The following is a 13,656-nucleotide window of genomic DNA, read 5'->3' as shown; positions in this document are numbered from 1 at the left end:
AGAACTTCTCACAAGGAAATGTAGTGTCGGGACAAAGGGAATGGCTTCAAACTGAAAGAGAATAGGTTTAGATTAGGTATTAGGAAGAAATTCTTTGTTCTTAGTCTGGTGAGGCACTGGAATAGGTTCCCCAGAGAATTTGTAGATGCCTCATCCATGGAAGTGTTCAAGGCCAGGCTGGATGGAGCTCTGAGCAACCTGGTGTAATGGCAGATGTCCCTGCCCACATTAGGGGTGTTGAAACCAGATAATATTTAGTGTTCCTTTCAACCCGGGATATTCTATGATTTTCTGAATTAGCCAAAAACTTCCACCTTGGGTGAAGTTTGAGGAGGGAAAGAAAAATATTGATCAGTTAAGTTTTCTGCATTGTAAGGAAGTAGTTTCTGCCATTCAGATGGTTTGGTGTGAATTATTTTTCCCTGAAGTTACAGTTGTATTTATGTAAAACTCTTGGACTTTGACTGATTGCCACACCTCTGGAACCTGCTATTAGATGTTACTATATGAAGGGCTTGTAAGGGCTTCTGTGTATTCAGCATATAGGAAGACATCTTCAGGACCATACTTGTAGAGGCATGCTGTTTGCTGACAGGTTTGAATCTTACCTGTGTTACTCACTGATAGTTTAGTTCTTTGGTATGCTTTGTTTAATCTCTGCCTTTTTCCTCTACAGTCAAGTCACTCACAATAGAAACTGAAAGAACTGACAAATACTGAAATACCGAAGGATCAGGAATCTGTTGGACAGAAAAAAAAAAAACAGCAAAAGCCAAGATTCTAACTATTTATGGATGTTGTTTCCCAACAAAGTCTATCTAAAAGCCATTGTCTCAGGGTTCAGAGACAGCTAAATTATTGATTTCACATAAAATATTTGTTGTTCTAATTACAGTGTCATCTGGGTCGCTGGCAACAAACAGATGCAAAAACAGCCTTTACATACCATCTTGAAAAACTTATGGTTTGCTTAGTGTGCTTTATAATCTAAAGCATATGGCTTTGCACAGAACTGCAGTATCCAAAATGAAGCCGTACATAATGAATCACTGGGTGGAAGAAAATGCATTGCTTCTGTTACAAGTTCTTTCAGTGTGTGTATTCAAATGGTTCTGTTTAGGGTTATAAACAAAAGGATATGCTCACAGTTTCAGCAGTGTGTTACAGATTCTGGGATGCACATGACATCAAAGAAGCTACACTAATTTCCCTAGCAGTCTATGGCTCTTGGCACTATGAGCACACTCCATCTGAATAAACAGAATTCTAGTTCACCACAATTGTGTGGGGGATCCAAGGTGATAGTGAAGCTTGGTTTTGTTTTATTTGATATCTTTCTATAAGACTTTTTACTCCTTCAGATTCTGTGTCTTCAGTGAATCAGATAACTACACTTCAGCTATAGACTACAAAGCACTTGACATTGAAAAGAATTAAATATAATCTATTACTCTTATGTAATGAATCGAGGTAAGAGCTTTAAGTACACTGGAATTGCTAAAGATTAATCATTCTTTCTAAGCATTAATATGTTTTTTTTAAAAAAAGTAGGTAGCATCCTTTCCATTAGCAACACTTATGTGAAGATTCAGTAAGATACTTTGTGACTTAGCAAGGGCTGAGGTCCTGTAACGCCTCAAAGCACATCTGATTTATTGTTCTTTCCATGCTTGCTTGTCACTAGCAGCATGAAGAGTGCCAGCTCCTATAAATATTCCTGGACACTCTTATGTACTGGAAGGGACCAAGGGAATTTGGTGGCAGGAATGGTTCCCATTATACTAGATCTCATTATATCAACAGAATAGATGACCTTATTGAACATTTGTGGACATCTGAAGCTACTGGTAGGTAAGCATGAAATATTCTGGAGAGAATTACGATTGTTAATAGTATTATGTCAATATGCCTCCAGGCTCCTGATGTTACTAGATTAATTTAATCCTCTGATGCCAGAACATAGGTTCTACTGCTTCACATTAATGGTTTTCATTCCCTTTTCTTCTTTAGTTTCTCAGTACCTTACTTAATAGTTTATTTTTTTTCTTTTTCCTCTTTCCTATAGTTTTCTCTCTTACTAACCTCAGAAGGGAAAAGAACATAATGAAGACATACCTTATTGCTGGAGTCACTAAGGAGTCTTGGTCTTTATTCTCTCCTACCCTATGCTGTTGTCTTTTGGTCTGGTTTTGCCTGTACTGGGATTAAAGTCTTAGAGAGACAGTGTGTTTATTTTCTTTCAGCCTCCAGCATTTTTGCAGGACTACCATAATATAATTGAATTTATGGTATGTTACATAGACACAATAACTTCATTATTTCCAAATGAAGCTACAGATTACTCTACAGTGTGTTTAGTGTAGCCAAATAGACCTGTTACCCTGTCCTTGTTTCTGTTTTATAGTTGGTAGCATTAACAGGTGATGTACAAATACCCTGCAATGTGGGCCAAGTATCTCTTAATGTGTGCTCAAACAAAGTATGAGCACTTAGTACATCTTAGTAAAGGTATTTGCAGGATAGTTCTGTGCTAATGGGATTGAGTTTGGCAGGCACAGGCAGCAGGGGCTCAGTGGGATCTAACTGCATGAGTACTCACTCTGCTTCCCAGGTACATTTTTGTTTTTACACCCATTTTGCACTTTACTTCTGTTTTGCACTTAAGGTATGATACAAATTTGTGCAAATGGTGGAGAATCATGGCAGTGGAAAAGGAAGGAAAATACATTTTGTATGAGTATGTACACTCGTAGCCAAATAGCATTGTGTGCCCTTTGTAAATCACTCTTTTTAAAAATAAAGCTGAAATAATTAAAATCATGAAGTCTAGTTAATTTGAAGCAGTTTTTTACTGCATAAGTGATGTTCAGTCAGTCCCATTTAACGCTGATATGAGTGGGACCAGAATCATTAGTCCCTTGAGTCCTCTCCTTGAAGAGACTTGCATAACACACAGAAAAATGTGCTGTTCCTTGAAGCCAACATGCTGTACATAATTATCCACTAGCATCCAGTCCAGGAGGAGGATGTATATTATCATTGTCTGTGAGGTCATTTCTGCATTTGCCTGAGACTTCAAGAGGAAAAGTGAAATTAACTTGCTGCCTTGAAAAATGATTCAAAACTGGAAACTTGAAAACATCAAAATACATATAAATTATCAAAGGAGAACAAAGACAAGTTTTTCCACAAAAGTCTTCTCCCCAGGCTATAACAATGCTTTACATAGGCATGATCAATATATCCAGGCTTGAGAACCAAAGTCTTTTGGAATAAATTAGACTGGCAGGAAAAGAAACAAACAAAGAACAAATTAACATGATTTTAAACATTGCTTAAATTTTCATGAATGTAGACCTTGAGATGTTATGATGAGATCCCATGAGTCTGTGCTAATATTTGCTTATAATTAAGGGTTGCACTTTCATGTTTCATCTGATATTATAGATTGGAAATTAGCTACATGCTTACTATTTTTCTTGGTCATAGTGATTTCTCTACTGTATTTGCTTACTCTGTTACTAATATATATGATTCCTTAAATGGCCCCATTACCTTTCCTTTAACAAACTGCCTCCTCTCATACTCTACATCTCCTTGTTTGAGTAAATAGGAAAAAAATGCCCTTCCTGTGATATAAGGTTTGTGTTCACCTATAGCAGAAAAGGAGACAAGACTAACCCCTCCCAAACATGCTTTGGGTAAATGACTTCAGAAGGAAAATTAGCATACTCAGCTCCACTCTTCAATATGTATTGTGGTGGATGAACTCCCTTCAGCAAGGGAATTGGCAACACAGCCTATTTGGGGCATTGGCACATTGACAAAGAACCCTTTGTGTGCATTCCTTGCAAAAAAAGTAAGATGTCAACCAGTGTTTAGAGCCCAGGTGTGTGCTGCACCACCCTTAAAGCAATCTGATTCACATCATTTATTTTACAAGTTCCAAATGCAGTTAAGCTGCTTCCTCACCATTTCTGTGCAGAATTCTCCATATAGGAAAAATTAGCAATGTTTGGCAAGATTGTCAGCATCAAGAGGTTTTTGAAGCAAGAGTTTAGTCAAGAGTTTATGGAGATCCTAACTTCATTTCAGCAAGCAAAATCTGATGATTCTGTTCCTCTGACCTGGCTGCCCAGTGCCTGGTACCCACGCTTTTGATACTAAGATAATCAGGACAATAAGGACATCTGAGATGAGATCTTCAGTGAATATCCAGTGAAGTCATCTGCCCCATGGGAAGTTATTAGAAAAATACACTTTTGCAACTACTGTTTTGAAAGTATTGGTCAGGGCCCAGATCTTAAATGCAGAAGTCCATGTGTCAGTGCTGAAGAGCAATTTGAAGTCCTTTGTTAAATGTTACTATTTGGCAGTTTATGCTGTTCTGAAAGAGGCCTTTGCAGCTTATGGAAAGGATGCATTTTTAAACAGAAGAATCTTCTAAATAAGATAAGATATAAGAAATGTGCTAATCATCACCAAGCCAAGAGATGTCATTTAAGATGTCAGTATAATGGATATGATGGCTAACTGAAGAAAAATATTTCTATTTCAGCCATAAGAAAACAAAGAAGAATCACGTGGAAATTCAAAACTATATCCCAGAATTTAAAAGATCAATACAGATCTTCTCCAGACTGAGACTTCTAATAAAAGTCACATTAGAGAAATTAATTCTTGTTAAGCTAGATGTGATCTGTACCACATCTTTAATAGTTTTTAACTTTTGCTTAAGTCAAAACATGCCTTTCCTAAAAGCTTCTAGTCTTAACCTGAGTTTCCATCATACTGCTAAATATTTTTTCTCCTAAATGATTGTTTTCAATAGGTGCTGTGTTTCTGGTCTAAATTTTTCTTCTCCTTCTGACCATTAGTTAGTCTAGACTTTTGTTTTTGAAGGTAAAAACACCTCCACCTTCTGTATTCAGATCACCTCTTCACCTTCTTGTGAAAAGAATAAAGTAGAGCAGTCTTCTTATATTTCTTGCCATGTGGCAGATTTTTCAGAGTTCAAATTTTTCCTGTTTTCAAAACATTCTGCCCTTTATTGCATCCACTTCAAAATAATTCTGTACACAACAGCTGAACTGTTTTTCTGTTAAGTAGTCTTCTCTTCTTTGCACCCAGTCTATTTCATATTCAGCTGAATATCTGCAGGTCCCAAGTCTCTCCTGGAGACATTGCTTTACAACTCTGCAATTCCCAGTTCATAAAAATGTATCAAGTGTTTGACTTCACATTTACTTGAAAAAGATACCTTTTTAATCTGTCTGAGCTCTGCAAGTCCTGTTTTTTTTGGCTTAGGCTCCTACGTATCAAAGAAATTAAAAGGATAGCCAACAGTGGCAATAGAGGACTGAACAGTACTTTCTACTCCAACAGATTGATCCAGTAGCCAGTTTCTATTTGCCTTCACTGTAAACCACATGAATTTTGTGGTGTCTTTAGGGAAGCATCCACACGAGCCTGCTCACCCACGTGTCAGCCTCTCTGAGCTGGAGCGAGACGAGGGTGCCCAGAAGCTCAGCTACCCTACGCTTAGATCGGTGCCATAGTGCACGTGGCACAAAGTGTTTTGCCTACCCTAGGTTATCTCTGCACTGCAGTAAGGGATTTATCAAATAAGAAATTGTAACCTAAGGAATTGCTGTGCTCAGAGTTACAAGAAAAGGTGGGTTTTTTCCAGACAAAAGGGGGTCAGATCTCAAAAAGTGGTGCTAAAGGACAACCTGAAGAAAGTGCATGTGCTCACCCTCTCATCTGGTCTCTGAATCTGTAGCAAGCTAAGGAGCCTGGACATGCCAGTGGCACTTGGCACGATTTCTGTGCAGTATGGACAATACCTTGTTAATGATACTGGTGCTGCTACTATTGCTATTAAATTACAAGTGCCTTTTTCTTATTGGTGACTTTAAGTTTGTCATCAAAGCAAAATATTTTAGAACAGCACTTAAAATGCCTATTCAACTGCTGAGTGTTGAGCACATGCTAATAGCATTTTCTCCAGATATGGTAGTTTATGATAAATGTTACCAGATTTTGTACTGTTCATGTAGTGTGTAACTAAGACAAATGGGCCCACTGAAAGGGTATTTCCTTTGGAGAACACAAGCTGCAGACCACCCATAGGATACACAGAAATAATTGTCAGGATAAAAAGGTAGAGCAAAATATTAGTGACTCAGAATCCTAATGAATAAAAGACATTATAAAACCCCAGCCTATGTGTATTTGTCTTTTTGAAAAAATAAAAAAGTTGTAAAGGCCTCAAGAGCACTTAGGGGAAAGGAAAAGAACTACCCCATCACATTATTTTGCTGTTTAAAAATTTCTAAATATTTGTGTGCTGTGTTTTTACTTCCAGCAAGCTGCAGAAAGGTGTGTGAAATTATGCAATACAGTGAGTACCTGGGTTCATACCAACCTCTTTCTAGAATAAAAAAAAAATTCATGGAGAGGTATTCAAAAACTATATTTCTGTAAGAAAGAACTCGGATGGCCTTGTGACTGAAAATATTGCTTGCAAAAAACTTGCAGACCTTGAGTGACTTTCAAAGCAGAGAGAGGTTAGAATGTAGTTATGACAGGTCTTCTGCAACATTTTCAGACTTCAGGGAGAACAAAATTTTATTTGCATCCTATCTGAATCGTAGTGAAAAAAACTTCCAAAGAAACAGATACTATTTGGGCACCCAATTTCCTCAGAAGTATTTTCTGGTGCAGCTTCTGCCTTATTTGGTTGTATACAATACAGGCAAGTAGCAAGGGTTCTGGCTCAGCCATCACAGTCTCTTTAGCATAAATATAAAGGCTTACTTAACTTGAAAGTATGAAGTATTGAAGCATTAAGTATTAAATTAGCAAGCAGCGTATTATTTTAGCAGCAGTGTATTATTTTAAAGGGGTTTTTTTTGTTATTAGTGGACACATATAACCTTTCTTTATAAAACTGGGTTTGAATTTTAGACCCAGCTCTACAGTCAGCTCCCTGGTGGTCTTTAAACCACCATCCCTCCCAGGTGGTGTGATGGAATGGAGCAAGTGCTCCTCTCCCACGCAGACATTGCAGTCACACACTGAGAGGAAATTAATATTTTTAACATTTTATTGTTGGGCAGAAGAAAGTGAAAGAGAGAAAATTTCTCAGAACAGTCAGTCTTTTGGCTGAAAAGGCCAAAGTTCAAACATCTCTACCTCATTCAAGTTGCAGGTACAACCTGTAAGCCTGAGTGCTTAATAAACTTCCTTTGTAATATTACCTGCTCCTTAAGGCCAGATCTTGTCAATGGATTTGTGAGATTAGAGCCCTACATCTGCAAAAGCCATATTAACTTCAGTTTTGAAATGTTTAAAGGAACTCATGGTACTTGATCTTTATGCTGGCCTTTTGTATGGGAGCAAGTTCCTTGTGCAGTATGGAATGCAAATGTAAAAGTTTTTTCCTTCGTTGCTGCCAAACCCTGTTTTTATTCATACTGTCACTAAAATGATTTTTAACAGGGTGGTATGAGAAAAGTTAAAGGCATTGGGAGAATCATTTGAGAAGTAAATCACCATTCCTTACCCCCACAGTATCTTGTAGTAACTTATCCTGAAAATCATTACCCTGTAATCCAAAGTATGAACCATGGAAAATACCTGGTAAAATAGAATATAGCACACCATAATGTCTTTTCTCCATAACACATTAAAAAAAAAAAAAAAAGAAAAAAAGGCAAGACAAAATACACAACCCCTCAAATAGAAACAATTTAAAAAACCCAAACAAAAACCCCAACTTAGCAAGCTGTTAGTTCTTTTCAGAAACTCTTCTGAAATACTTCCTTCATCTTTAAATTCTGCTTTCCAGATGACTTTAAGCAACTATTACTTTACAGCACATCACAAATTATATGAAGAAAGTGTAATTCCAAACTGTTTCAGTTAATCTGATTAAATGGAGAGCCATGTCAAGAAGGTAGCCTTTTTATATAAAGAAAATGTTGATAATAGACTAAGTCTCATCAGTCAAGAGCCTTTATTGCTGTCTACTGTAGAAAAACTATTTTGTTGCTGCTGAATGATACATTCCTAGCTAGTCACAGTATACCTCATTTCCTGCTTAGATAACAGAAGATATTAAGAAAAAGTGTGAAAGGAGTAAGGAACTGTGTTATAGATACACGGAATAATAAAAAATGTTAAAAAGTGAAAACTAAGTTCTGCATAAAAACGTGCATTTGAACTAAGTTTCAAAAGAGAAAGCAAAGATTCCCAAGTTTCTGTTTGCTTACTTTGGATAGAACAGACTTGCTAATAAATCCAGGACTAAACAGAACAGAAAAAAGACTGTTTACAGACTAAAATGTGCTAGGACGTTCACAGCACCTGGCACAGCTTAAAACTAAATTGTGTTATCTTACTGTAGGTTCAGAAAACTGTCTTGAACAGAAGCTGAGAACACCTCGTCGACGATGTCAGCAGCCCAAAATGCTGAATAGCCCTGAGGATAACATGTACTATAACCAGTTAAATGTGAGTTCAAAGTGGCAATAAAGCTGTTTTACTGGCTTTGTTTCCAGTTAATAATTCTGTTATTAATACCTGTTTCAGCCCCTCCAGCCCCACCCCCACGTTCTTCTGCTCTCGTCTTGAACATGTGCTTATGCTCTTTATCTGTTGCTTTCATGTCAGGATGTCTGCCTTCACGGTGAATAATTGATGTGGTTTATCAAAGACGAGCAAGATGCATGCTTCATCAGGCTCACTTGAGCCCTTTGATCAAAAAAATTATGCTGTGACTTCTGATATTATCAGCATCTGCTTGCATTCAACACAAAATCACTTTGAATTAAAAATTAACGACTTGCTGCTTTGCTTTGACTGTATGTTCTTGGCCCTCTCCACAGGGAACTCTAGAATATCAAGGGAGCAAGAGGAAGCCAAGAAAACTTGGGTAAATATCTATCTTCTTAGTTCTAAGCAACTGTAAACAGAAGAAGTCCTTTGTGATATTACAGAATATGCAAAACTTTCTAGAGAGGTTTCTAAAAATAAACAATTAACATATTTCTGTGCATTGACATTGGACATTTTCTGCACAAGCAAATGTAAAACTTGCGTGTACTGCTGTCTGTAGACACTAGGACTGATTCTTACAAACTATGCTCCCCACCTCTCTCTGTGTACTATTACTACCAGAAAAATAGCCTTACTCATATCTTTAAGCGTGTTTCACACCAGTGAAGTGTGCCAGATGAAGGGTGTTAGAACTGAAGGCCTGTGACCTAGAACAATGCCATAAGCCCTGCCAGCCCCACAGAAGCACACCCCCAGTGGGCCTCTGCCTTCCTGCAGGAGCACATGTGAGGAGCTGGCAGAGAGGCCACTCTGCACAAAAGGGAATTCCTCCTTCTCCATTGAACTGAGTCAGTTCTTAGTCATTGCTGCATAAGCAGTTATGTAACACCGGGTATAGGTAGAAGAAACTAGGCTGGCTCCTATATAATTGTCAAAATATTTTCTTGCCTGATCACATAGACCAGAGAGAATTCATGGGAGTTTGGTCTTACAGACATGTTTAGTCCAAAAAATTTACCAGAACCTTCTGTATTTTTTCCTCTGGTTTTTATTAATCTTTTGAATGTAACTGTATGAACAAGAGGTCTTTGAGTCAAGGTTAAAGCCCAAAATTTTGCATGCCTGTGAAAGATTTGGGTTTTCTCTCCCTACCCTAGTTTAAAAAGTTTGTATTCTGGAATAAAAACATGAACATGAGACTGTAGTGCTCATCATACATCACAGAAAAATGAAAGCCCCTTGCTGTCAATAGGGCTTTTCCTAAAAATTGATGATGTAGTCTTTGGCTCATATTCATAGCAAACCATCATCTGAAATATGATACCAAAATCATATCCTACTTGTGGAATATACACAGACAAAAAAAGCCACGTTGCTCAAATTAAATGCCCATTTGATGCAAATAGTTGTTCTATCATTCTGTACTCCCAGACTGAAAGATGATATTGCATTTCCCTGATCCTCAGAACCATCCAGAATATAAAATGTCATAGCGGTTGGAATATGTATAAAAGCTGTGTCTTTCTCATCAAATCATCCCATCTTTTCTTTTTTTTTTTCCGTTCTTATACTTTTCATTTTTGCATCTACTGCATAGTTTCTATTTCTGAAGATACTGACAGGGTTAAGTTTTAATTTAAGGAGTGTTGTTTGTTTACTTTCAAGCCAAATCAAAGTACTGGATGGAGAGGATGAGTATTACGAATCATTGTCAGCTGTTGAGTCTGCCCCTGAAGATGAGAGTTTTCTCAGCTCCCCATCTCCTCTTTCAAGAGATATGTCTTTTGCTCAAAGCTGAACCTCACTCATTCTATTGACTAATACTGGTAAGAGTATTTTCCTGCTGATGAACTCTTCCAGATAACTTAATATGTGCTTATATAATATATTAAAAATACCCATGTTATCTAGGTACTTTAGTTCACTGATTTAGACCTGGGTTTGCAGCTGTACGCTGTCACATTTAACTGTATTTCTATAAGCAGTTTCAGTGAAGGGGAGCAGCACTACCTGTATGTGTTGATGTTGACAATGGATGCATTTATTTAGCAGCAAGGTTAGTTTATCCAATTCTGACCCCTTCTTTCCTGCTTCCCCCTCCCCTGGCTGCTGTTCCCACCCTGTGCCATCCCTTCTGTTGTGCTGGCACAACTGCTGGTAGAGCTGTGTGAAAAGGAAGATCAAGGAACTGAACTAGATTTAAAGAACACTGTACTAAAAACTTTAATTTGGGGTCCTAGTGAAAACCTTTTGTATTTCATTAGACTGATATTAAACATGTCCTTTGTAACTTTCTCTGCTGTGTATGGCTTTTAACACTAGAAAAATGTACAGAGTAAAATAATTTAAAATATAATTGTGTCTCAGTTTACCTTGCAAACAGTTTCCTTCCATAAAGTATTAGTTTACCATAAGTCTAACTCAAGGAATTATTTCAAATATAAGAAGTAAAACAGTTTTAAGGCTAATGTTTCACACACTGCTTCATATAGTCCTTGTGACTGAAACCATCATTATGATAGTTATTCTTGTTATCCATGGAAATATTTAATTTATTCCTTAAGCTGTATGTCTGGGCTCCAATGATTCCTACATTTCCACAGCCCTCATGTACATAGTGGGGGGGGGGGGGGGGAAGTCACCTGCAAATTTTTCTGCTTGCTTATAACTTTCTTTGAAAGTCCTTAATGAAACAGTATGTGGCTTTCTACAGAATACTGAGATTCTTTGACAGTTGCTGTTTCCATGGCAGAAGCCAATTATTTCACCTTGCTCTTTTATTTCTGGTTCAGAAACACAATTTTGATCTGTGACCATTCTTTGCTTCTTTTCCAGATAAGCTCTTATCAAAAACTTTTGGAAATAAAAAGTTCACATTTACTGCCTTACATATTTGCTCTAAATTATTCTTTTTTTTCTTTCTTTTTTGACAAACCATACTGATTTAATCTGACCATTTATTTTACAGACCTAGTTATGATCCTTGTTTTTTATCTCTGCTCCAATGGGATTACCAGATCTGTGCAAATAGATCTTCCTGTTGTAGATGCACCTCACACCTGTTCCTTAAGCTACATAATTTCTTACTATCAGTGTTCACTGGCATCGTCTTTTTGACCACAGGACAAGGAAAGGGAGTATGAGAAATGAGACCCAAGTGCAGTCATGATATTCCTAAACCAGAATAGGCTTCAAAAGAAGAAAAGGTAATGAAATAGATAGTTCCACAAAAACTTCATTTCTCCTGACAAACACAGAAATTAAGTTAAGCGGGGCAGATGAGGATGAGCAAAGGATTCCAGGAAGAAAAATTCTTCAGTCATTCTTCACCCAAACTGTGAGGGAAGGTTGAAGCTGGAAGTTGTAATCCTGAAAGACACTGAAGTCTTTCAGTACACTTCTCATTCTAATCTGATGTACATCTAGGTAGGTGTATTTTAAAGGCCCTTAAGAGCCTTTGAAATTTAGGGACTCCTTAAACAACAGAGGATTGGTGAATAGCTGCAAATGAATTAATGGCTTCAGAAAATGCAGCACAAATAGAAATGGAAACTAATATGAATGTATGTGTACAGATCAGTTTCTTTACATTTTGTCAAAATGTAACAAGAATGAATATCTGCTATGATAAGTCATCAAAAAAGATGCACCTTTTCCTATTCAGTTAATAAATTCTCTGTTAATTTGTAACATATCTAGATGGAAAATAAGATTCTTTTTAAACAGTCAAATTACTTGCACTTCTCTTCCATTGGCATAGATCACAGAGAGTTCCAGCAATATTGATGCCTTCTGGTTCCATCTTTCCTTTTAGCACTACTTGGGAAAGTAAAGCTTTATTATTACTGCAGTTCACATCATTATGCATAGTTAAGAGTTTACCAATTGTTTTAATTAAATGACAGTGAGGTTTCCAGACAGATATTATGTCACCTGCCTAAAACCAACAGTTTACCTTACACTGAGTGATACAATACTCTTGAGTAATTAAGTTCATAAAGAAGTAAGGGAAAGTGAAATATAATATATAATTCAGTGAAGCACTTAAGCCAAAGCCAAAGTCCCATTGAAATCAATGAAATTTTGGCACGTGATTAAGTGCTTTGCTGAATGGGGGCTCGAGTTAACAAGAGCAGCTTCAGAACATTAAAGAATAAAGCACAGACAAAATGCAAAAACTCTCTAAGTACATCCCTTACTTTTCTTCCTTTCTCTTCTTCCAGCTGTTAAGCTCGTATCAATCTCAGCCATCAGAAATGGACTTCAAAGAGATTTTAAGCAGTCTTTAATTGTATTGAAAGGGTAGAATACAGTGTTTTCCTTGTTACATGCAATGATGTAATGCCACTATCTACATCTGCTATACTTTTCCAAATTAGTTAATGTCACTAATACTTTAATACTGAACTTGCTACCTAAAAGCTGCTTTTGAGTAGTATTTTCCATTCTTGTTGCTTCTTAGCTAAACACTGTGCACGAAGTCGGTCTGTGTATTTTATTCTTTCCTAACTTAACCCCTTTCCTTGTTTGTTTGCACTTATCCTCTGCAGATGACCCTGTGAGGTGGTTTTCTCTCATCCTGATTTTAGAGCACTTCTATGCCTTTTGATTATTAAAAGCCTTGCTGCAGAGCCAGGCAGTCCCACTAAGACTGACCAAAGAGTTGAACTTCTGTTATCATATTGATAGAAGTGTGTGTTTGGGCTGATTGATCTGTGTGTGAAAGGGAGTGCAGGAGGTATGGCAGCGTGATGATCCTGGTCAGTGGAAGCATATCAACAAGAATTGCTTAGATTTTCTCATTTGGCTTTCATAACACTGAAGCATTGTTCTGATATATTTCTTTTCATATATATTATCCTGAAATATTAATGCATTTTGCTTAATAGCTCATAACATATTCTGTCCTTAATATTTTATAAAAGTAAAGAGTTTAAATCCTGTTAGAAAGAAGAAAATTTCTTAGACAGTGTGTAATATATTAAACAGTTTTCAGCAGATGGGAGAGAAAAGGATGAAGATCAACAAGGGATTTTAGTAGATTTCTTTTGTAGACCTTAATGGCACTAGAAACTGGTTCTTGCTAGGGACAAT

At 37.0% G+C, this 13,656-nt stretch overlaps 1 protein-coding gene across 1 annotated transcript in view; it reads left to right on the top strand.

Moving 5' to 3' along the window:
* Positions 1–10,360, top strand: part of MYO3B (myosin IIIB) — a 171,492-nt gene extending 161,132 nt beyond the window's left edge. Inside the window, exons 34-36 of the mRNA XM_062498577.1 lie at positions 8,411–8,517; positions 8,892–8,938; positions 10,228–10,360. Coding sequence (XP_062354561.1) covers positions 8,411–8,517; positions 8,892–8,938; positions 10,228–10,360 — 287 coding nt within the window. The remainder of the gene's footprint in view (positions 1–8,410; positions 8,518–8,891; positions 8,939–10,227) is intronic.
* Positions 10,361–13,656: the final 3,296 nt, after the last annotated feature.

The sequence above is a fragment of the Cinclus cinclus genome, chromosome 9, assembly GCF_963662255.1.
Source record: "Cinclus cinclus chromosome 9, bCinCin1.1, whole genome shotgun sequence".
Classification (NCBI taxonomy): Eukaryota; Metazoa; Chordata; class Aves; order Passeriformes; family Cinclidae; genus Cinclus; species Cinclus cinclus.
The sequence above is the reverse complement of the archived record's forward strand: the minus strand, read 5'-3'. Positions and strand labels throughout refer to the sequence as shown.